General features: G+C 47.7%; 1 protein-coding gene across 1 annotated transcript in view; it reads left to right on the forward strand.

Moving 5' to 3' along the window:
- TFRC (transferrin receptor) overlaps positions 1-25,440 on the forward strand; it is a 454,042-nt gene that overhangs the window by 153,837 nt on the left and 274,765 nt on the right. The window contains exons 10-11 of the mRNA XM_085635983.1: positions 5,173-5,342; positions 14,059-14,175. Coding sequence (XP_085492109.1) covers positions 5,173-5,342; positions 14,059-14,175 — 287 coding nt within the window. The remainder of the gene's footprint in view (positions 1-5,172; positions 5,343-14,058; positions 14,176-25,440) is intronic.

The following is a 25,440-nucleotide window of genomic DNA, read 5'->3' on the forward strand; positions in this document are numbered from 1 at the left end:
TGCTTTAGGAGACATTGGATGTTTGTCAACCATGGTATCTTTCTGTTTGACAAAGAGTTGCTCTTTATCAATGGAGCCTTCATCAGGGTTTTTGTTTTGACAAGGCATGTGCCTGAACTATAAAAAAAAAAAAAAAGTAGACGGGTCAGTTTTGTGGTTGCACACACACGTTGTCTATGCCCCTGCCTTAGTGACAAATGTTTTAAGGCAAACTGGACCCAGATATTGGTGCGACCATACTGCAAGTGCTACAAATTAGATGGTGACTTTTGATGGCAGTTGCACAGGACTCAATAATTGTACCTGTGAATGGATCTTTTGCTGTGGACACCGGAAAGGCTTTTTGGTTCTCAAATCGCTCATCTCTGATGGATCTACAATGTTTTTTGCTTAAAATCAAACTGATAAACTACTGGGTTTGTGGCCCGACTTGAAGACAAACATATATTGTGCACAGGTCATCTGTAAACACCTTCTGCACTCCACGTTAAATAGCTGCCTTAAGTAGGATGTTTCAGACATGGTGTGCAGTCAGTCAAAATCCTTACCTGAAATCTGTAGCATAGGAAGGTGAAAATCTAGTCTACTTTCCTAAGCAGAGGAGAAATTGTCATATGAAAATGAAGTTTAAAAGGTTAATCTGAGGGGAGGGGAGGGGGGGGGGAAGAAAGCAGCTGAGTGGACAGGATTTGCTGTTGCCGGACACCATGCAATAGAAGATCTGCTAGCTGAAGCAACAGAAGGGTGGGAACCTTGGGCCCTTCCTTCCGATTGGGTAGACTTCAGGTGGAGGAGCTACTTGAGATCCATGGACATTTTTCTGTTTATGGTCAAGGTCAATTGCTGTACTAAAATACTGGTGTGTTAACATACACTACAATGTTTCAAATGCCATCCAAGAAATTAGAGCATGTGAATCTATGAAAGATCCAATTTTGGAGGAGGAAAGTAATATGCTACTTACCAGTATGCATCTGTTCTTGGCATGTAGAGCTGCAGAGCCACACACTATGAGGATAAGATCGCCATCTGGTGTTGGGCTCGGATGATTGCAGGTTGTTGTCTTCGGAAGAAGTCTTTGGTCACGAGATTGGTGACTCCTCCTCTGGACAACAGTGCGCATGGGCATCCACTCCATCCTCAGATCGTTTTTCGCCATGATGGGAAATGGTGTATAAGAAGTAAAGAGAAAAGGATGTCCATGTGTAGTGTCTAAGTAAGACAATGCTGGAACGAATACAGGTCCCGGGGAGGCGGGTGGGCGTGTGTGGCTGAAAAATGTCCATGGATCTCAAGTAGCTCCTCCACCTGAAGTCTACCCAATCGGAAGGAAGGGCCCAAGGTTCCCACCCTTCTGTTGCTTCAGCTAGCAGATCTTCTATTGCATGGTGTCCGGCAACAGCAAATCCTGTCCACTCAGCTGCTTTCTTCCCCCCCCCCCCCTCCCCTCCCCTCAGATTAACCTTTTAAACTTCATTTTCATGACAATTTCGCCTCTGCTTAGGAAAGTAGACTAGATTTTCACCTTCCTATGCTACAGATTTCAGGTAAGGATTTTGACTGACTGCACACCATGTCTGAAACATCCTACTTAAGGCAGCTATTTAACGTGGAGTGCAGAAGGTGTTTACAGATGACCTGTGCACAATATATGTTTTTGTCTTCAAGTCGGGCCACAAACCCAGTAGTTTATCAGTTTGATTTTAAGCAAAAAACATTGTAGATCCATCAGAGATGAGCGATTTGAGAACCAAAAAGCCTTTCCGGTGTCCACAGCAAAAGATCCATTCACAGGTACAATTATTGAGTCCTGTGCAACTGCCATCAAAAGTCACCATCTAATTTGTAGCACTTGCAGTATGGTCGCACCAATATCTGGGTCCAGTTTGCCTTAAAACATTTGTCACTAAGGCAGGGGCATAGACAACGTGTGTGTGCAACCACAAAACTGACCCGTCTACTTTTTTTTTTTTTTTATAGTTCAGGCACATGCCTTGTCAAAACAAAAACCCTGATGAAGGCTCCATTGATAAAGAGCAACTCTTTGTCAAACAGAAAGATACCATGGTTGACAAACATCCAATGTCTCCTAAAGCACTAGAGACGACTAAACCATCATCAATGAAGCTACCGTTGTAAAAAAAAGTCTTCAACTAATTCCTTGTCAGCAGTGAAGCCACCACTGTTGAGGACGCTGATTACTTTCTGGTTCCCTTCGGCAAGTAATCCTTATTTTAAATGTATTGAATTTCCTCACTACGGTAACAAAAATGGCACAATAAAGATACACAAACCAACTGCCATGCGGAATGAGAATAACGTAAAATACAATCCCAAGATCCGTCCTTAAACTGAACCCCCTTTAAAACAATAAGTAATAATACTAACAAGGGGGAGAGAACAGACTACAACCATTGAAAGAGGTGAAAAGGAAACATGCACCTGTTTTGAAGGAAGAAAGTGGAATCGTAGAACCCCCCCCCTCCAAACCCTGTTATTTAAAATCTCCTATAATGTGAATCTATATTATGAGGTTTAAGTCTGGGGGAGCTAGAGGGGATTGGAGCATAGGAATTTGAATGGATCATGTAACAGAACGTGATATCCTATAGGCACCTGGGGTGTATGGGTGAGTACAGCACATCTATCTTATAGGAAAGGGCCCCATATTACTTGAAATATCTGCAATTTGTCATTTAGCTTATAATGAGGCGTTCAGAACCTAACAAATCATAAATGTTATCGGGCCTGTTCTGAAAAGTAGGTATTGGGTTTAGTTTACATAGGTGCAAAATCACTAGTTTAGCCACCGCTAGAGCAGTGGAAAGCCATCTATGAACATGTTGGGTCACAGAAGGGAGGTCCGAAATATCATGCAACCTTCAGTCGATCATATTCCCATAAAATATGAACTATGTCTCAGTCAGAGGCCACATCTCCAACAATGGGAGTCCACACTAAGATGGGCATTGTAAAAACCTGCTGCAGACCTGTGCCAGCGGTGAAGGATCTTAAACTAAACTTGAGACTCGCTTCCCATAATCCTTTATTATAATCTGCCAACAAAGAATCCCAGTCATCATCCAGGAAATGAGTTCAGACGAGATTCCCACCAGGCTCTCAGGTGCAGCAGATGTGTGGGCAGAAAAAGTCAATCCAACAGTGTGACCTACAATCCTGAGATAGTAGTTTCTCATACCCCCCCTTAATTTTTTCCAAGTATTGATACATTGAGTAATGGTTACCTGGAAAGGACCGTATCGGCAAGGAATTATGAGGCTATTACTGTCCTTGGGCTCACAACTGACTTCTGTTCTGCTTTCACGTTCATTTTCTGCCGCTCCCATATTACAACTATGACTTCCAAATTGTCTCACACACCTGTTGTGTCCACGTTACCACTCATACAGCTGGTATTTATAATAAGGATAATGCCAGAGCCGCTTGATCAACTTCTAAATTATTCTTAATCTGCTTCCACGTGCACTGAAGGTTTGGGTGATCAGGATACAGGTGCAAAGCATGCATTTTTGGATTTCGTAAGCAGCCTCACAAGCTTCCGGACCATATGATGACATTGGGTACAAACCCATTTATATGGGGCAGAACAGTATGGCTACCTGAAGCAATCTTACTATGATCACTGCTCCCCTTCAGAGCTGGACATGCTAGCTACACCATGTCTTTGTCCACATACTCCCCTTCTGACACCACCACCACACCAGACCCCACATGTAATTCCAGGATCACACTCTGGTGACTCGACCTTCCCTGCTGCCTCCACGTGTAATTGCTGTGAGATTTGACAATTCAACATCCTACACTAACCATTTATGGTGTACACCATGACATACCATCGGAAGCTGATGATGGTGATAATAGACAATTTGATTATGACCGTGACAATTGTAATCAGCAAGACCAGATTAACAAGTAAAACAAAGCCCAGAACAAGTTCCCGGTCCACAAGGAAAGGGTGGTCCTTGGGACCAGCCCTACATTACTGCTCAAGGTAGTTTCACATTTGCACATTATCTTTCCGCGACCAGACTTTAGCCGAAAGGGACTGGCGCACTTTTTACATTGAAAAATTGAGTTTTTGTACTATATTAGCAGGATCAAATTCTGTAAAACAATCTTTTTGTGGTTCGTCAAACCCTACAATAGACACTCCATGTCTAAAGACAATGCAAGATGAAGTTCATCTAGAATAGCCATGCTGAGGCTAAGCGCACACTTGCTGTGTCACTTAGGACACACTCCAGGCAGAAAAGGTGGACACCTGAACAACCCCATGCATGCTCACTAAAGAAGACTGGTTATTCCAGCTCACCAAAAGTTAGCAGTTGGTCAAACTTTAGGAGCTTTGTTCCAAACAACTGCCCACCAACCACTGCTTTTGTGGAAACTACTTATTCTTTGCAGAGCATATGTTTCTACAGCCACCACACATACAATAAATTAAAAATATTACCCTGTGAGCGAATCTTTTCATGACTTGTAGTGTTATTTATTCACATGCACCCAGTCTCCTCCCCAGAAGCTAGCGATCACCACAGAGGTTTCTCTAGTTTCCTTCAACTTTGGTAACGCAATGCACAGTACACTTCACTTTGACAGACTCAAATTACACTACTCTCCCTCATGACAGTCTACGATGTGGAACCTGTGTCATCTTGCTATGTATAGTGAGCAGAGTCACAACATGTATTGTGACTGAGCTCTCCACACAAAAAACAAGTTGCAATGTCAAAGCAAGACACTAGATGGCACAAGTACGCAGAGCCTGTGAATCAACAGCACTACACACTTTTAACAAATGCTTCCAGGGTAAATAACATTTTCCATATGTACGTGTATGTATTTGCTTTTGCTCGTGATGTATATATGGAAAAGTGTTTTGGGATTGTACACTTGGGCAGGATAATTTTTGTGTTTGAAAGCAATGAAAATTGTACATAGAATACCTTGGATTAAAGGTAAGTAACTTATCCATTTCCAAGGTCTAAGATCTACAATTGGTAAACTGCAGCTTTTTACAATGGCTAAACTGGTTGATCTTACTAGCTAAATTGTTGGACACTATTTTACTGTGCCTAGAGACATCATCTGGGAACAGTTTATGTTCGAGAAGTAACCTGTAATGAAATTTGCAATTTTCTATTCTTGTAGGTTAATGGAAGTAGGAGATTGCCCCTCAACATGGCTTGCTTTTGAATCTCCCTGTAAATTGGGAGCTTCTAACGCATCCGAAACCTTCATAAAACTTGATGTTCATAATGAAGTGATTCAGAAGAAAATTCTTAACGTCTTTGGAATGATTAAAGGTTTTGAGGAACCAGGTAAACCCTTGCTATCCTAACACCAATTTGTTTCCCATTCTGGTTGCTTGTGACGGTCTGGGTATATTTACATAAGTGCTCTTCCTAGGATGTGCATTATATGAATGATTGACGTCTAAGCAATTTGAGGATTCCAAGTAGTTCAGAAAACTATGCTCTTCATTAAGTGTCACATTGATGCAAACATTCAGGCTGCATCATGTTTCAATTGTAGTTTCACGTGCTGTGCAATCGTGCGCCACAAAGTGTTTTGTCCAGAACATACCAACTTTTAGTGCAGAATCCGCTATTCCAAAGGCAGAAAATGTATGCCAATGGAATGAAACTGTCAAAATCAGAGATCCAAGAGTGAGATTAAGATTTTTTAGAGTAGGATATGAGCGCGCTGTTTCAATAGCGTGGCTTGGACATAACCAGATTGAACACGTGAGAGAATTCGTCAGAACAAAGGACGAGAAAAGAGAGGCATTTGTTCCATCCTCTTTGAAAGAGCAGGAAGTAGGGAAATGGGCTGAGACAGTTCGGATTCTACAATGTCTTTTTTTTTTTTTTACGGTGAGGAAAGAGCCAAATACGTAAATCGAATAATCTCAAAAGTATGAGAAGACTGATGGGCTGGAAAGAAGCAGATAAAAAAATGTTGTAGGTTTTGCGTGTGGGGGAGGGACGTGATGAAAAGGAAGCATGAATGTTTAAAATTTTAGAATAAGATGGCAAATTGGTGCTTGGAGTAAAATTGGTTGGAGGGGAATGGCCTGTGTTGTGTATAAGGCATCACGTGTCATAGGCTCGCTCAGTGAAAAAAGGTTTCCTTTATTGCTCTCGGCTGAGGCACGCAAAGATCATGGGGAGATTGTAACAAAGGGAAATGGGTGTTGCGTATTCTGCCAAAGATGTTTAAAATGATGTAGACAAAAGATGTCCGGAGAATGAGCTATGGCTGACTGGGTTTTGTTGTAGTTTTGACCTTAACCAGAGCAAGGGTTTAAGAGAATTGCAGACTGTGTGGTGGTAGGGGGGGGGGGGGGGGGGGGGGGGGGAGATTGATAACCTGTTATGAGCCCGAACTTGCACACCAATGTGGCCAACTGATCTATTCCATGTAGTTCACCCACAAAAAAGAGGGAACTCATTGGCCTATCCTGCATATCTGGCCTCTTAGCCTGTATATTCGTTCAAAGTGCTTCAGAATGATCACCCTGCAGGACGTCATTCCAGTGCTCTGCAAAGGGGATCACATTTTTTTTGTTTAAATCTGTTTTATTGATTTTATACAGTTTCATGAAAGGTGACAGTTGTATGTAATGCTTCCATCAATAAAGACATATGGGATAGTTCATGTATATCTGCTGTACATCAGTGCCATACAAAGTTTAGTGTCCAGTTATACAGTTCACAGCATGTATGGCTATTAGACCTTAACAGTTTCCCATTGAGAGAGCTTTTGCATCATTTGACTTTCCGTCATAGTTTCACATTATGCAGAGTTTCAGATAGATACAATTGAGTGTAAATGAAACTGTTATGGTGCTCTGGAAAAGCTCTTCCAGCTCAGTCATATTGAGCCTATGAACAAATAAAACCACTAATAAAACAAACAATATCTGTGACCTGCCCATGTTGTCATTTTCCCCTGTCCCAGCACATGCTTACATTGCACTGTTGTGTTGGTGCATTACTCAGTCTCCCGTTTGTGATGTCTACGCCTGCGCTTACATTTACTTGACGTGTGTGTCTATGGAATATCGCAGCGCACCCTCTAGTGGCATATGTGGTGCACGTTATCTGCTCGCCTGCCTCTGTCAGGCGGTCCCTCAGGTCATCCATCCTCAGCCTGCTGTAACTCCGGCAAGAAGGCGTCCCAATATATTGCTATGGGGTCTTGACGCAGATCCAACGCTTCTTCATGCCTGATGGCAATGCTCTCTGCCTTGGCCCATGCGAGTAACGAATGACGCCATGCCTGCGCATGTGATGGATCCACTGCTTTCCACCGTTTAGTCAGGAGTCGTTTAGCAGCCACTATCCCCAAATCCAGGAACCTAGATGCTACCTTAGTGGCGGTCGTCCTCCCTGCAAAGGAGATCACATGGCACTGCATTGCCTGAAGAACACCTACTTCCATATCCCCATCCTTCCAGTGCACCCCCTCTTCCTCCTTTTTGTGGTAGCTGTTGAAAGTTCTCTTTGATCAAAACTACCACAAAAATATTCACTACATGTCTAGTGGTGGCAGCTGCACATCTGTGCAGAAACTGCTTTCGTGCTTTTCCTTGGCTGGGCGATTGTGCTAGGCATGGCTCTTCAAAAATGCTCATTCAGTCTGCAGTGACCCTGTTGCGCAAGCTAGAGTTCAGTCTGTGCCAAAAAGTAACTATTCATATCACAGAAGACCCAACCTTTCCTATAGACTGTTAAATGTCAGAGAAAATCTACCCACACCCATGAGAGCGTAATGGCATTCCAAATGCCGCTACCTCCTTTTCAGACAGTACATTCTCTTAAGGTGAGGACAGTAATGAAACTGCTGGGGTTGTTGGCTTTATGCAAAGTAGTTTACTGCAAGAGTGCTAGCCAGGCGGTGGAGCAATGGGAAGATCTGGTTTTGGTACAACACTGACTGCTCTCCTATGATGTAACGTGAATTCTTTTGCTGGCGAGATCTTTTCTGGATCTTGTGCCCTCAAATTACAATTCTCATGGATACCTCATTGGGTTGGTAGCCCGTCTTCAACACATGACTGTTCAGGAAACTTTCCCTCCTCACTAGGAGAGCAAGCGCATTGAAGCAGATGGTAAAAAGTGTCAGTCTGTGCTGCCACCCACTGAGGCACTGCCAATTTTGTGTGCCTCCTGTCACACTGAATGGCCCAGTGGGATGGAAGCCCTACTGCAGCATCTCTCTGACAAGTACTGAAAAAGGGGGAGGAAATCATGAAGGTGGGAAAAGGTATTATCCAATGGCACCTATAATGTGCTCTAGACAAAGGTGGCCTATCTGCCATCTGGTTAAACACCTACACTGCCACTACTGATTGTTTCAAGCTGTAAGTTCAACAACCCCATATCAACCAACCTTTCGATGAAGAGCACCTTCGGCCTGCAGGTTGAGATATTGAGCATGGGACTGACATCTAGGGGGTTCCTGTTGTACGTAAGCCTTCAACTATAACAACATGGTGATGGATGGAATGATTGAATAATTCTCAAACACTGGCAGTCATTCGGGCCACATCAGTCTGTTTTTCTCCCACCATGTCACCTAGGCACACAGCTTTGGAACCAAACAATTCCTGGCTTATGAGTGCAAAAGCGGTTCTGGGTTACTTGTGTTCTGGTTCAGGGAGGTTCTGTTCTAGTAGTTTGGGCTGGACTGTTCGAATTGGAGCAGGGTCTAGACTGATTGCATATGACTGGGTCAACAGGACTTTTTTTTTTATTTAACTGAGGCAGCGTGGTGTGCAAAATAGGATGGATTGGAATGCAGGCTGTGTAATTTTCAGTGGCTGAGATTAATGAAGCAAAAACCAAAGGAAATGATGGACGGAGTGTTGAACATTGCAAGCACTCACCCCCAGTCAACTGATCTGGGTTTAATCCATCACCGTTCTTTAGCCCACTCTGCCACCCCAGTTCAGACATGGCCATATACAAATCAGTCTGACCCTGTGCCTCATGGGAACAGTCCAGCCCGTACTGCCAAGCCATGTCTTCCCTGGACCGGAAACAAGCTTCCTAGGACTGGTGTCTGGCATTTCAGCCGTCTTCAGCCAGGCTTGCTTGAATCCAGTGGCAAAGTGAGCAAGGGACTCGCGTCTGAGCATACCCTGCCAACTTAGGGCGAACAAAGCGATGCCAAAGGAAATGATGGACGGAGTGTTGAGAGTGGGCTAAAGAACGGTGATGGATCAAACCCAGATCTGTTGACTGGGTGTGAGTGTTTGATTGGTTCTGATGCTCCGTCCATCACCACCCCCTTTTGTACCGCTTTGAGATTAATGAAAGCATTTCATCGATCCCTTTTTTTGTGTACTTAAGTTGCTGGGTGCACAGTGCACCTCCAACAAAGACATCCGTCCAAGCTAAGCGGTCACCTCACCAATGAATCTCCCCATCAATCACCTATAGGTCTTAGCCCTGAAGCTAGTCCTCAAAGCATTCTTCCAGCACGTACTATCTGCACATCTCCAGTGGATGCACCCAACTGAGTACCTCCCATCTTTGCAGGCCTGCTTATCGGGACCCATCGACCAGTCCATGAGTGGGAACTCCAGCTGCAAGTCATACTCCAGCGCTTCCACTTTTGGGGTGCCCGACAGACTTAGTTGTCACTGTAAAATGCCAAAACTTTGCTTCTATATTCTCTCACCCTCAGTCCGTTGGCAGTCTCTGGATGACCTGGTCAGGGATCATATCCTATGCTTTTCCTCTTCTCCCACTTTTCTTGTATGGACATCAGAATCTAGCCCAGGACTGCATCGACATCTAAAGGAAGGACGCCGACCCACTATGCATGCTTGTTTTGCCACTAAGTGGAAAAGTTTGTTTGTCTTTCAAAACACCTTGACAGCCGTAAGCCCGTGGTCCAGGGCATAAGCTATTATCTTAATTTACAAAAGTCAGGCCTTTGATACACCACTATATGCATTTACTTGGCTCTTATTGTGGCATACATGCATAACGGAGAACGCACTTCACTGTTCAGAATCCCTGTCATCAAGTGTTTTATGGAAGGAGTGGAGTTCTCCCTGCAACGGAATGGGACCTTAATCTAGGTCTCTAGACTTAATTGCCCACCCTTTCAACCAATGTACTGGTGCCCCCCTAAAATTCCTTACATGGAAGGTCCTGATTGTGGTCAATAATACTTTAAGGCATATTAGCAAGCTACAGGCCCTCACTCTAGAAGAGCCTTTCTTCCAGTTTTGCAACAACTAGGTCGTTTTTAGGTCGAATGCCACAGTGGCATCTCCTTTTCACCTTAACCAGACTATGGAGCTCCATGTCTTCTTTCCCCAACTAGATTCTGCAGCTGAAAGGACTTTACGTACACTTTTTGTTAACCATGCCATGTACTAGATTAGTAGGAGCAAACACTTTCGCAAGACCCAGCAACACTTTGTTACTTTCACTAAACCTTACAAGGGCCATCCTATATCAAAAGCAGATATAGCCAGGTGGAATGTCGAGTGCTTTCAGACCTGCTAAAGTTAGGAGAACCTTGTCTGCCCTGTCAGGGCCACATTCCTCCTGGAAAAAGGGAGCCAACATGTCTTGCTTCTGGAACATCCCGATAGATGACATTTGTAAGGCAGCTACATGGTCAACTCCATAACTTCTAAACACTATTTTGTGGACATCCTAGCAGGCCAACAAACTAGGGTTGGCCTAACAGTCTTAAGTAGTTTGTTTCAAACATCTGAACCATCCTCTGGCTGTTAACCTCTTATTGGGATTAGTGCTTTACGTTCTATACAGAGCATGTGTATTTACAGCCATACGTGCTGCAAACTAAATGTTACTTAACCTGTAAGCATCTGTTCATAGCATCCAGTGCTGTAGATTTTAATTCTTAATTCCTTGTACACAAGGTAATGCATGGTTACTGTACTGTAAGATGCTTACTGCTCCATCATACGCTCACCCACAGCGCCACAAATATAACAATTGAGCCAGTCTCCATGTGCATTAACTGAGTGAGCAATTGAAACATACCCCGTGACTAAAAATAAGAAAAACAAGCTTCAAATGTCTTAGGCACTCACTAGATGGTAGGAGTATGCAGAGCAAGTGAATCTACAGCACTACAGTCTACGAACATATTGATTACAGGGAAAATTTAATTTTCCCTCAATGCTGAGGTGCGGCTTCCTCTGGACAGGCTCCGTATTCAGTTGTGATTGTGCAATACTTTGAATATTTATCAAATGAATGGAATTAATATCTTCAACCAGGTTTAGATTATTTCTAATAAAATGATTTCACTTAATGGGGGGGGGGGGGGATTGATGGATTATTTTAAGATTGAGGAAGCATGGTGCAAGTCGCATTCTGCACCACCTGTGTCATGGATGCCTTGTATGAAGTAAACTCTGGTCCACCTTCACTTTACTCTTGTCCACTGCCATACCCTACGCCCAAGGTATAGACTCCACTCTTTGGCCTCTTTATTAAACATGCACTAGCCCTGCAAATGCATTAGATGGAGAAATCGGAGAAACTTGATGTTTTTGAGAAGAATCCATTTGCATCTCAAGGTCTGGCCCTCAGATAATTTCATAAGATTTTGGTGTCCAGATTGTTAGCCGTTTGGTAGTTTCGTCCTGAGTGTCTTCGAAGTCCCTTCTAGAGCTTTTCCCTTTTAGTGTGGCTGCAGTCAGAAATAAGACCTGCATACTGGTGTGACAGACTAACCGTTGGCTCACTTAGAGTGTTTATCATTGATCAGTCTTGCTTGGATGCATGCTTCCTGATTCTTCGCTGATCTATTGAAGTAGTCGTGACTGGCTCAGACCCAGTGGTTTCTTGTCAGTAAGGCTGGTGCTTGTGGAATGTATCAAAATTGTGCCATTGCAAGGTCTTTGGTTTCTTTGTCCCATTCTGGGTCAAATCTGTAGTAAGTGTTCATCTAATGGCTGTCTGTGGCAGTGCATCATTTTTATGCCACCAGTATAATTCTGTGTACCCCTATGTGGACACATGGCTTTTGGCTTTCTGTGCTTGCCTGTGAAAGGGAAGATTTATCAGCATTCAGTAATTAGTTTGGGTTTCATTATAAATGCTCTGAAAACCCCACCTTCATCCCAACAAATCTAGACTTTCCTGGGTGCAACACTAAACACTATGGTGACAAACCTATCCAGCATGAGTGGATTTGTGTTTTGAATGACTTTTATTTTGCTGAACATCGCCAACTCGGATATTGAGAAGTGGTGCAGCTTTTGGACTGAATCCCTTAAATGACATTCTTCTTTTGTATCCACTTTGAAAACGGCTTGCAGCGATGATCGCATGCCGTGTGGTCTTAGGAGGATTTAGCGTTAATGATCATGTGGTACCATTGCACCTGTTGCTGGATAGACCAGTAGGCTCCAAAAAGGTGCATCTCGGAAGTTTATTCTGTCTGTTATCCGATAGAGACATCTAGCTGCAGATTCCTGACCTTTGAACTTCCAGGCGTCCGGCTGGATCTGGAAGATTTTTCTTAGCAGTACCCGTGCATGCCGTTAGATGACATCGGTTGACTCAATGTGATGTTGTTGTTTGTCGCCGTGACGTCTGCGTCGTCCATATAACCGCCACTCTGGCGTGCTGACGTCCGTTCTTTTCTTTCTGCTCCAGCCAGCCCCGATCCGTTGAAGATAGCTACCCCCTTTCCTGTTTTGACTTTTAAAAAAAAACATTTTGTCGACTTAGTTGGTGTGTTTAGGAGTCCTGTCGAGCAAGAAGACTTTGGGGTTCAAGCTGTGTGGCACCTGTCACTGCCCATGTCGGTCACGGACCCCCATTTGGTTTCTCTGGCGCCTGGAGCGCGACCACAACTCAAAGTTGTGCTCAGACTGCTGGGCCAATGCGCCAAAGACTTTGAGGGAGCGTCCTGCACTGCGGAGGTCCCCTCATCTGTCTCAATCCAGGTCTCGGTCTAGAAGGTCCAAGCACTGCTCCGGTGATTTGAAGTCCTCGAGGCATACATCTTTATTAGGGTATGTCATTTTGCATCGTACGGTTTCCACAATGTCTTCTATGGCAGAGTAAAGTTCTGAAGCAGTTAAGTTTGTGATGGTAGCAAGTGAACAGACATTCACGATCTCATCTGTCACTCAATATATTATAGGACGAATGCTTGCAATTAGTCTAACCACTGGCAATCACTCTGGGCAGCAATCAACCCAAAGTTTTTGCCCACCATTCCACCTCAGTTTGGACCCAACTATATTAAAGTTAGTCTAGACCCTGCTCCAGTCGGAACAGTCCAGCTCTAACTGCCAAGTCCACTCTTAACCTGAACACAAGCAACCCAAGACCGATTTCAGTCTGATTGGGTCTCGTCAGAACATGCTAGTCAACAGATTGTGGAAAAATTCTGAAAAGTCATTGCACATCAAGTTGTTTGCACTCAGAGCAGTCCGCTTTGCTCTAAAAGCTTTCCTACTTGGAGTGAGAAACAAAATAGCAATGATATGACTAGTATTAAAGTACTCTTGTTAGTCAAAAGTAGGCCCATCTCATTTGCAAAAAGAATCCCTGTTTTCCAAGGTTGGTCTTGGCATCCCAAAACTGGTTCTTAACTGAAATCTGTCCGATATGGAGTGTCAGGTGAGCATCCATTAGTTAGAATGTAGTGCTTGCGCCCTTTACAGTAGGTCTCTTGTGTCCTATCGTGGATATGAGAGATTTATCTCAAATACTCTGCTACTGTGTTCTTTTTCCTTTAGCGTAGAAGTTATCCAAGAGTAATTTATCTGATGCGAAAGGAACACCGCTATTCAGGAATTGGATTTTGTGTAGAGGAATCTGTAACATCTGAGTCTTTACATGTGATGCAAACCTCTGGAATGCCAAAGCCTTTTTTCACTGACTGGGTGGTATTGTGGGACTCTAGTTTAGTTAGCCCTGTTCTTTGACCTTCATGATTTGGCCTTTTTGGCTGGTGAAGAGTATTAAATAGTGCAAGAGCTCTGCATTTTTTATACTAATCTTCCTCCTCTTGTTGCAGATCGCTATGTGGTGATTGGAGCACAGCGGGATGCGCGAGGCAACGGAGCAGCCAAATCCGGTGTTGGAACCTCCATCCTTCTGCAGCTAGTTCAGTCTATGGCTTCACTTAAATCAGGTACTGGGGCAGATGTGAAAGCTGGTCATGGATGGACACTAATCTCTACTGTTATGTGCCCTGAATCCAAATTTCTTAAATTTGCTTTTCAACGCCCTATGTGTAGCAACTTGTACACAACCCAGAGGTCTGGTCACTTTTCAAGCAAGGCAAGTCAGTTTCCCAAGCCCCAATTCACATGTACCACTGAACTGTTCATGCAAATTGAATATCTCCTGCTTTGGGATTTGTTGAATTTCATTCATGTGCAGTGCTTCAGTACTGTTTAGGTTGAGTAATTCTTTTGCGGTAGTATAAATAAATCCTTGTTGCTGTTGTCATGCCGAGCTGGTAGGGTACATGTGCTAGTCTTCTCTTCCCACATGTCTCCACTACCCTGGTGTCTCCAGCTCACCAGCTTGTAGGTAGGATTTGGGAAACTAAGTCTTCTGAAGTTGCACCTTAAGTTGCCACTACATATGTGAGACAATGATATGCAAATTATGCTTGATCCTCCCCTGCAAATGGAACGGTCTAGCCCAGACCGCTAGGCAGCATGCCATCTGCATCACAACACCAGTAACCAGACCAGTCTTGTCGATTTCTGACTTCATCTGTAAGTTACAGTTTGAGTCCTCTGCCTGTCCCTGGAGGTAGCAAGATGGTGAACATAAAATAGACCTTTTTGAAGGGGAGTATAGCTCCCAGTGGCTGAGAGTTTTCACATTCCAACATTACATGTGTTTTCTCAATGAGATGCAGCGAGTATGATGGATGTACCCAGGCATAATGCTAAAGCTCACTGTGCCGGTGCCTGAAAGTGGACTTCAATAATGAGGCCCACAAAGGCTGATACTGGTGTGGGTTGGTTTTGTTCCTCTTCAGACGGGACTTATCTTTCAGTCTTTGTCCTTGATAGTAGATGCATTTGAATGAGTAACAGAATTAACATGTATTTAATGTTGAAAAATAGTTTGTTTCCTTCCTAATCACCTAGTGATTCACAGGTTGGCTTGGGCTCTACTGGTTCTGAGATACTCTCTGTTCACTCCTTTGCTATTGTGTGCTATGCCACCACTTGCCCTGCTCATGCCAGTGCTGAGGAGTGTAGAGCATGTGTGTGTGCGCCTTCCTTCCTGGTTCTTCTCTGTTGCAGTCTCAATGGTTAAGCTTGGCTCTGCTCCACTGCTGTTGGATAGCTGCTGATTGGCCATTGACACGTCTGGTGTGGGCCCTGTGTATGGATGGTGGCCCCTGCTAGCTTAGTTTGCGGGCAGGTAGCTGCATGAGTCTAGGTGCCCAGCATCTGCCACTAATCTGTAAGTGAGCAGCAGTGGTTGTTGTGGTTGCTATACAGTGGAGGGAGGAGGCCACACTCTGACAATTTAGTCTACTTTGTCCTTGTTCTTGTCGCCGGATGCCTTATTCTGCTCCGTACATTTGCAGCGGTGGAGTACAGCCTTGAAAGTGTGAAGAAAAAAAAAGAGAAGGCACGAACAGTGTATGAGTGCAATGGATGAACTATTTTGCAAACTTTATCTTAAGATTGAGGGGTGGGGGTGGAGAGGGGTGGGGGTGGATGTGTGTATATATATTTTCATTAGTCTCTTGAATCACTCCATTACAATGCCTCCCTAACTGGGTGCCTTTACATAATGAAAACCAGACCGAAAACTTTCCAAAAGTACAAGCTGTGCAAGATGGACTTTTTCTAATACAACCGTCTTGAATACTAGAGCTGCAAGAGGGATCTCTCCAAAGGATTAACTAGAGTAGCAATATGGTGGAAGTCCCAATCGAATTAATTGGCATGAACATATTTTCAACAACATTACAAACACAAAATACCATGGAGGATGAAGATGCGGATTCCTTAACATCTGATCAAGACCAATGCAAAGAACTGCCAGCAAGACTGGCTAAACAATCAATCCATGACTGGTTTGAGTTAGTAAGGGCATAAGAGTAATTGAGTCTAAACCAGTTATTGGAAAAGCACAATCTTGCTGTGAATGCCTCTCCCAACCATATATTAAATTATTCAGCAGCAACTACTACCACTACCGCGGTGAATATTATACTCCCATCAATTAAAAGCACTTAATAGTAATTCGGAGAGCAATTCAGTTTACAGCATTGATCAAGATCCAAAGGAAGACTGCCCAGTAGCTGTAAATTTAATTAGGAGATTTCAATTCATGGCCAGTTCTTTTGATAACTTAGATTTAACGCAATTGAATGGACTCTATACTATCCAAAAACTACAAAGCTGATCACCCTCCAAATGGACTCAAGACCTCTAATGCTAATGTGGTTGGGCCAACCACTAATGGCTCAAGGAAAGTAAATACACACCAGCATACAAGCTGCTACAATCCATAGGAGCAATCTGTGCTACTCGAAGTCTGATATCCTAGAAAATCCATAGTCTCTATCTGAGCAAGTTTCTCTATTAAACTTTAATTGAGATGAAAAGTTTACATGATAATGCTAATCTTTTCTAGAAAGACGATAAGCCTTGAATCCTGTGCTAATCGTTCATGCATGGATGGCATAATTGACCTGATACAAATATTTTTCATTTTTCCTAGGAGTTGTTTCTGAAAGAGACTATTAGTTATAGATTCCTTACCTTAGAATTACCCCCAGGCGTCAGGCTGGATCCGGAAAGGTTTTCGTCAGCAATACCCTTGCGCGTCGCTAGGTGTAGTCTGCGGCTCCGTGTCAGTCGTCTGCGTCGTGCGCCGGGATGACATCGTCTGAGTACTTGGACGCCGCCCTCGCGCGCTGACGGCAGTTCTTCTTTTTTCCGCGCCGATCCGGGAAGAGCATACCCTTTTAGTCAATTCTGAGAATTTTTTTTTTAACTCCTTTGGTTCTATTCTCGTCGACTCGACTCTGGTGCCGGTAGGGATGCCTGGCTTTAAAGCTTGTGACTCCTGTCTCCGACTAATGTCGGTTACGGACCACCACCGCTGGTGCCTCTATTGCCTTGGGGCCTGCCCCAACTGCCGGGCCTTTACTTCGAAGGCTAGACGGGAGCGGTCCCGCAAGCTCCTCTAGCTCCGGCAGTCTGCTCCGCACCATTCACGGTTGAGGAGGAGGTCGAGGGACCGGTCACGGAGCCGCAGCCATCACCACCACTCTGGTTTCTAGTCTTCGGGTAAGTCTAAGCAAAGCAAGGAGTCCAAGAACCGACATCGCTCTTCGGGCTCCCCTCGCCGGTCGCGCGACTCTGCTGAGGGTTCGGGTGGTACCACTCATGCGGCTCCGTTGGAGCCGCAGGAGTCCCGTCCGTCCCCATACCCGACGGTCCCTGGGACTGACGCGACTCTGGCGGAGATCAGTGCCTTCCTCATGGCCATGAGCGGCCTGGCTGCGCCGGCAGACGTCGACGGCGGGCCTTCGGGCCCCGTGGGCTCCACTGGGAGGTCTAGCGAGCCGGCGGCTTTAGTCCCGGTCCGGGCCTGGTGCCGGAGCGGTGCCATCCGGCGCTGCACCCGACGCCGATGGGCGGTAATTTCATCTTCCGCCCGGCTCCGATAATTCCACCTGTCTACCAGGAATCGGATGACGGCGACAACTGGGAGGGGTCTGAGGGCCAGTTGTCTCAGGACTGGGCAAACTAGCTGGGGGATGCCAGTGGTCTTGATACCTCCCCTGACACTGGCTTCATCTCTCCGACCGTGGCTTCGGAGGAAGGTGCTGCATTTTCTGTGGTGCTGCGCAAGGTGTCCGAAGCCCTTGGGCTGGAGCTACCTGCTGTGGCCGTGAGGACTAACCTCACTGAAGTGCCCCAACCTTCAGCAAGCTCCTCGGAGCCTCTGCTGCAGTTTAATGAAGCACTGGTTGATCTTCTGAAGGGCACCTGGTCCAAGCCCTCCACAATACCTCCTGTGGACCGGCGCCACCGCCTTGCACCGGCAGACACCAGTTTTCTGTCCATGCACCCCACGCCCGAGAGCCTGGTTATCCAGGCCTCTACTTCCCAGACCTCCTTCCCATCTGCTCCCCCGGATCGGGAATCCAAGAGACTAGAACAGTTTGGTAAGAAGCTGTTCTCCCTTAGTTTGGGATTGCAGTCTATTAACACCGCTTGTCTTTTGGACAGTTACTCCCACTCCCTGTGGGATACGGTGGAGGACTTGCTGCCGCAGTGTCCGGAGGAGGCCCGGACTCTGCTCGCCCAGGCTCTTGCCGAGGGGCGGGATGCTGCGTGGCATGCAATCCGATGTGGACTGTACACTACGGACTCGCTGGGTAGGGCAATGTTGACCACTGTGGCGCTTCGTCGCCATGCCTGGCTGCAGTCCACGAGTTTTTCTGAGGATGTCCAGAGCACCCTCATGGACATGCCTTTCGATGGTAGTTGCCTTTTTGGCGACAAAGGATAGTGCGCTGGAGCGCTTCAAGGACTCCAGGGCTATGGCCAAGTCCTTGGGCCTCTTGGCCACGCGCCCGCAAACTTCTGCTTTTCGCCCCTTTCGTGGCCAAGGAAGGGGCCCCCTCATGTCCGCCTAGCCACAGGCCGCAGAACCAACCTCCACGCGGTCGCGGATTCCGCCGAGGCGGTACAGGGGGCCAACGTGCCGGTCCATCCACATCCACATCCACCCCAGCAGCATCCGCCTCAAAGCCCTCTTAGTACGTGCTTTCAGGCCCATTCTACGCCAGTGGGAGGCAGAGTTCGCCATCACCTGCTCCACTGGCGTTCAATCACGTCGGACAGGTGGGTGCTGCAAATCGTCCGAAAGGGCTACTCCCTCCCCTTCGAGGCGGCGACTCCAGCCATGCCACCGCCGTACCACCGCATGTCGGGGGATCACTTGAAACTTCTACAGGAGGAAGTTACGGCCCTCTTAAACAAGGAGGCCATCGAGCGCGTTCCTGGTCCAGAAGTAGGTTGTGGTGGTTGTTCCCTCTACTTTCTGGTTCCCAAGAAGGGCAAAGGGGGCCTACGCCCTATCTTGGACCTCAGGAGCGTCCACGCCTTCCTCCGGAAGGAGAAGTTGAAGATGCTCACCTTAGCTCAGGTTCTGGCTGCCCTAGACCCTGGAGACTGGATGGTAGAGTTGGACTTGCAGGACGCATATTTCAACATCCCCGTCCTGCTGGCCCACCGGCGTTACCTGCGGTTCACGGTAGGCCCAGAGCATTTTCAGTTTGCCATGCTCCCCTTCGGCCTCTCCAGTGCCTCTCCAGTGCACCTCGGGTGTTCACGAAAGTGATAGCGGTGGTCGCAGCTCATCTGTGCAGATTGGGGGTTCCAGTCTTCCCCTCTCGATGACTGGTTGCTGAAGGCGGGCTGGCCCCAGGCAGTCGTCTTCCACCTCCAGACTATGGCCGACCTCTTGCATTTGCTGGGGTTCTCAATCAAGTCGCATCTGAGTCCCTCCCAGAAGCTCCTCTTCATCGAAGCGGTTCTGGACTCTGCGCAGTTCTGGGCCTATCCTCTGGAACAGCAGGTCCGGGATATTCAGGCTATGATTCCCATCTTTCGGCCTCTATCCCGGGTTTCGGTCAGTTTGGTGCTGCGGCTTCTGGGTCTGATGGCGTCCTGTATCCTATTGATGCATCACGCCAGATGGCGAATGCGGGCTCTGCAGTGGGACCTGAAGTTTCAGTGGGCCCAGCATTGGGGCAACCTGTCCGACCAGGTCTTGATCTCGGAGGGCACTGCACGACAGTTGCAGTGGTGGCGCACGGACCGCGATTGGGTCAGTGGCAGATCCCTCTCCCTACCCCAACCCCGTAGTAGTGACGGATGCGTCCCTCCTGGGATGGGGGGGGGGGGGGGGGGCCACATGGGAGAGGCGGAGATCAGAGGCCTCTGGTCTCCGGCGGAGTCCCGGCTCCATATCAACCTTCTGGAGCTTAGGGCGATCTGACTTGCACTGAAGGCATTCCTTACCTCTGTCCGGGGAAGTGTAGTGCAGGTGTTCACGGACAACACCACCGCCATGTGGTATTGCAACAAACAGGGCGGGGTGGGGTCGTGGACCCTTTGTCAGGAGGCTCTGCACCTCTGGACATGGCTGGAACATCCGGGCATCACCCTGGTGGTTCAACCTCTGGCGGGCTCTCTGAACGCCAGAGCAGACTAACTCAGCCGCCGGTGGAATGTTTCTTTCAGGTATATCGTTACCGAAGGTAAGTAACTTGCTCGCCGGAATGACATTGCAGTATCTACTTAGACGCCGACCCTGCTCGCTGCCGTCTGTTCTTTCTTTTTCCGCACCAGCCAGCACAGATCCGGAGAGTTGTAGCCTTAGTAATTTTTTGACTTTTTTTATTTTTTTATTTTGTCAACCTTTTTGTTGGGTCGTTTGACTCCTGGTGCACAGAAGGATGTCCATCGACGGACCAGCTTCAAGCCTTGTGACTCCTGTCACTGGGGCATGGCTAACTGCAGCCTATGCTGGGTGCCTTTGAGAGACATCTGCTGTGCAGGCATATGTTCATGAATCATTACTGCTTAGACATGGACGCAGAAGCGGATGCAGCACTGGGACATGCAGTCTTGAGAAACCTCCTTCACTAAAGGGGGAGTCTGCTTCCAGATTCATTGTATTTCATAATGTGTACTGCTTGCTAGTCTGATTCGAGAATGTGAATATATAAAAGATCCAATGTTGGAGAAGAAAGTTCGAGGCATGTGGGCTGCTGAATTCATATCTGTGCATAGATCGCCGCCTAGTGTAGCACGTTGTTGTCCTGGAAGAGTCTTCGAAGTATCCTGGGATAGGTGACTCCTCCCCTGGACTACAGTGCGCATGGGCATCCTCTCCATCCTCAGATTGTTTTTTTCCGCCATTGGGTTCGGATGTGCTTATCTTGACTCAAGTTAGGAAAAACTTTTTCTAGGCCAAAAGGCCTTTAGTTCGCGTCGGTACTGTTCCCGATCGGTATCGATAGTATCTTGTTGGTTTACTAACTTCCAGAACCAACTTTTTCGCATCTTACCCGACCATCGACCCGTAACATCGACGATGGAGTCGAGGACACCATTCAAGCGGTGTCCTGTATGTAATGCGAAATATCCCCACATCGACGTCCATCCGGTGTGCAACAAATGCCTTTCACCGGATCACGACGAATCTACATGTATGGCCTGTGCCCGATTCCGATCCAAGAAGACTCTCCGGAATCGACGAGCGGCGAGGCTCGAAGCGCAGCAAGCGGCACCGGCCCCGGGCGACATCTTCAGCGCCGAAAACGAAGATGTCGAAGACTTGGAGAACCTACCCTCCAGCCCCGCTTCCGAACACGATTCCGGATCGGAAGACGTCGACGAAACACTCTTTCGCAGAGATGAAGACGACACCGAGGTAGACTACAATGAGGCCTTAGGGGCCGAAGAGAGTAGCTCCGGTGACGAGCAAGGCATACCCGTACAGACTGAGGATATCCCAGTACTCCAATCTATGGCTCCGGTCGAGGGATCGCCTTCAGGCCTCGGACATTCAGCGGCAGCCATTAATGCCCAAAACGGCTGGTTTCCCTTCTTCGAAACCGAAAGCTGTATTGGTTCAACTGAAACCGAAAGTGACTCTGGTCGGATCGAGGCCCACCACACCTTCGACGCCAGCAAAACCCGTCGGCACCGAGCGCACCAAAAGAGACTTCGGTGCCGAGCTTGCAGCGGCCGACGTCTGCGTCGATATAAGGAAAAAGACCTTCGGTGCCAACAAACCTACTCGGCTCCCGGCACCGACTCCATCGGCTCCGACCCCAAAGGTCAAACTGCCTGCTGCGTCTCACCGCTTCGACAGCACCACCAAAGGCACACTCATCGAAGACGTCGACTGCCATTACCGCCCTTTGACTCGATGACTCACCGGCGCCGAAGAAGTCCACGCCCGCCTCTACGGAACCGGTCGGCGCCAAGGCATCGATGGCGCTCCAGGTGCAGCCCGTTGCTGCGCAACACACCAAACACAAAACAGTCCTCCAGGACACGTCTGGCTCCGAGCCCATAAAAGCACCAACAGCCTCTTCGGCACCGGCCAACATTACTTTTGGCCTGCCGCCGTCCACGGCCCCGTAACTGTTCCAGATCAGGACACGGGTCACACACCCCACGATCACGCCTGCCGAGCGCTCTCCTGCGGAGACTTCTCCATCACATCTCATCGACGCCGACACCGGCAAGATGATGCTCCACAAAAGGAAAATAACTTCTGAGCCAGCTTTGGACTCCTTCCTGATCCCACTTAAGAGAAAGCTGCCAGTGGCTTTGGAACCAGTTCTTTACGAACCTCTCCATTCCCCCTACCAGGATCCACAGTCCTTCTCTCCAACACACTCCGACACAGATGTTTTGGAGGACTACATGGGTGACCACGTCCCCTACCCCGGAGAGATGGACCCTGAAGGCCAACAGGACCCTGATCAAGCTTGGGATGACCCTGTAGACTCAGGTGCACCTATGGATGCACAGGACCCGCAACTCTATGGAGCAAAAACCTCTCCCACAGAGGACACTGCCGCGTTCAACGCCCTAATTGAACGTGCTGCGGCCAATCATGGGGTGCAACTCCACTCTGACACCGTAGAGGACGACTTTCTCATGGATACTTTTGCATCCTCAGAAAGGAACATAAAAACTCTACCCATGTTGAAGGGTGTCCTCAAACCAGCAAAGGACATCTTCAAGGAGCCCACCAGGGCAAGAGTAATAAACCCCAGGATCGACAAAAAATACAGGTCGGCGCCTGGGGACCCTACCTACATTAGAGGCCAGTTAACTCTGGATTCCATTGTAGTTGCGAATGCTCGCAAGGGGGCACACTCGCAAACAGGTGATGCTCCTCCCCCGGACAGAGTCCAAGGTGCTAGAGACCTCCGGCAAACGGGTTGCCGCCCAGGCAGCTAACATATGGCGCATTGCCAATACTCAGGCGCTCCTCGCTCGCTACGATCGAGCACACTACGACACATTAGAACAACTACTCCAACATCTCCCTGACCAATTCAAAGAAGGTGCAGAGATCCTCATCAGGGAGGGACAACTCCTCACGAACGCATCCATCAAGTGTGCGCTGGATGCCGCAGATACAGCTGCCAGAGCCATAAACACTAGCGTCATGTTGCGACGACATCCCTGGTTGCGAATCTCCGGATTCAAACCTGAGGTGCAAAATAACATACTCAACCAGCCTGTCAACCCCGACTACTTATTCGGGCCGGAGGTTGACACCACCCTAGAGAAAATAAAAAAGGACACGGACACTGCAAAGTACATGGGGGCTCTCCAAACGCAGTCCTTTCGGAGCGGCGCCTTTCGTCGCCCCGGAAATAGAGGAGCAGGTAGAGGACAGGGGTCACAGCAAACATACAACAAGGGCAACACACAAACCACCTACGATAAAAACACCCGGGGTGGATATCGTGGCTCAAGCACAAAGGGCAGAGGACGCGGATACGGCAATACCAGGTCCTCTCCCAAGAACAAACAGTGACGCCCTCTCCCTTCCTCCCGACCACATAACACCTGTCGGGAAGGCTACAACGGTTCCTGTCCACGTGGAACTCAATCACCACGGACAGGTGGGTCAAAGATATTGTCAAACACGGTTACTGCCTAGAATTAACCTCAACCCCACCCACAATACCTCCAAAAAACCGTCCTATGTCCTCAGAGCACTTAACGCTCTTACAGCAGGAGGTGCAAAGTATGCTTCTAAAAGGCGCAATAGAGGTCGTACCCGTCCACGAGCAAGGTACGGGGGTGTACTCCCTGTACTTTTTAATACCAAAATAGGACGGGTCGCTCAGACCTATATTAGACCTGAGACCCCTGAACCGGTACATTCTTTCCGAGCATTTTCACATGCTCACCCTCCAACAAGTCCTCCCGCTTCTCAAGCAGGGAGACTTCCTGGCCACACTGGACCTCAAAGATGCGCATTTCCACATACCCATTCACCCCTCACACAAAAAATACCTCAGGTTCACTGTTCAGGGGCAGCACTACCAATTCAAAGTCCTTCCCTTCGGCGTGACAACAGCACCCAGGGTTTTCACAAAGTGCCTAGCTACTGTGGCGGCACATCTACGGAGGCAGCACATACACATGTCTACCCTTACCTGGACGACTGGCTCGTTCAAGCAAAGTCAGCCCAGCAATGTGCCAACCACATGTCCCGCACCATTCACCTACTTCACAGTCTGGGATTCTCACTAAATTACCCAAAATCCCATCTCCAGCCCGCACACGTACAACAGTACCTAGGTGCGACTATAGACACTCTGGCGGCCACAGCTCAGCCAAATTTAGTGAGGATCAACAGCATGCAAATGCTGATTTCAAAGTTCAAACCCCAACACTCCCTTCCTGCGAGAGTGTTCATGCAGTTGATAGGCATGATGGCCTCCTGCATTTTCATAGTCCCGCACGCGAGATTACATATGCGCCCGCTTCAGGAGTGCTTAGCACGTCAGTGGAATCAGGCTCAAGGACAGCTGGAAGACCTAGTGTTGGTGAGCGGTCGGGCATACAACTCTCTGCATTGGTGGAATCCACAAAACCTTTGCAAGGGCTGACCGTTCCAAGAGCCTGTTCCACAAATAATACTGACAGCGGACGCGTCTCTCCAGGGATGGGGAGCTCATGTACTCCACTACACAGTGCAGGGTCTATGGACAACACAACAGAAGAAGATGCACATCAACCTTCTGGAACTGATGGCAATCTTCCTGGCAATGAAGGCATTCAAAGTACACTTGTGCAACAAAGTCGTGTTGATCCGGACGGACAACATGACCGCCATGTACTACATACAGAAGCAAGGAGGAACACACTCTCCACAGTTGTCTCATCTGGCTCAGAGCATGTGGAAGTGGGCCATTCAGAGGAACATGTTCCTCATGGCAGAACACCTCCCGGCAAGGACAACCAGATGGCGGATCTGCTCAGCAGACACAGCCACCAGATGCACGAGTGGGAGTTACACCCATCAGTACTCCAACCGTACTTCCAGCAATGGGGTCATCCAGAGATAGACCTATTCGCCACAAGCGAAAACGCAAAATGCCAAAGCTTTGCCGCCAGGTTCCCACATCCGCAGTCGCAGGGCAATGCGATATGGATGAACTGGTCCGGCAGATTTGCGTACGCTTTTCCCCCATCACCACTGATACCGCTGGTGGCACGCAAACTCAGACAACACTCACTGACACTCGTCCTGGTTGCTCCAACGTGGGCACGCCAGCCGTGGTACACCACCTTTCTCGAACTTTCCGTGGTGCCGCATCAAAGGCTGCGGATCAAACCCGCGCATTTGA

This window comes from Triturus cristatus, chromosome 11, assembly GCF_964204655.1.
Source record: "Triturus cristatus chromosome 11, aTriCri1.1, whole genome shotgun sequence".
In the NCBI taxonomy this organism is placed as follows: domain Eukaryota; kingdom Metazoa; phylum Chordata; class Amphibia; order Caudata; family Salamandridae; genus Triturus; species Triturus cristatus.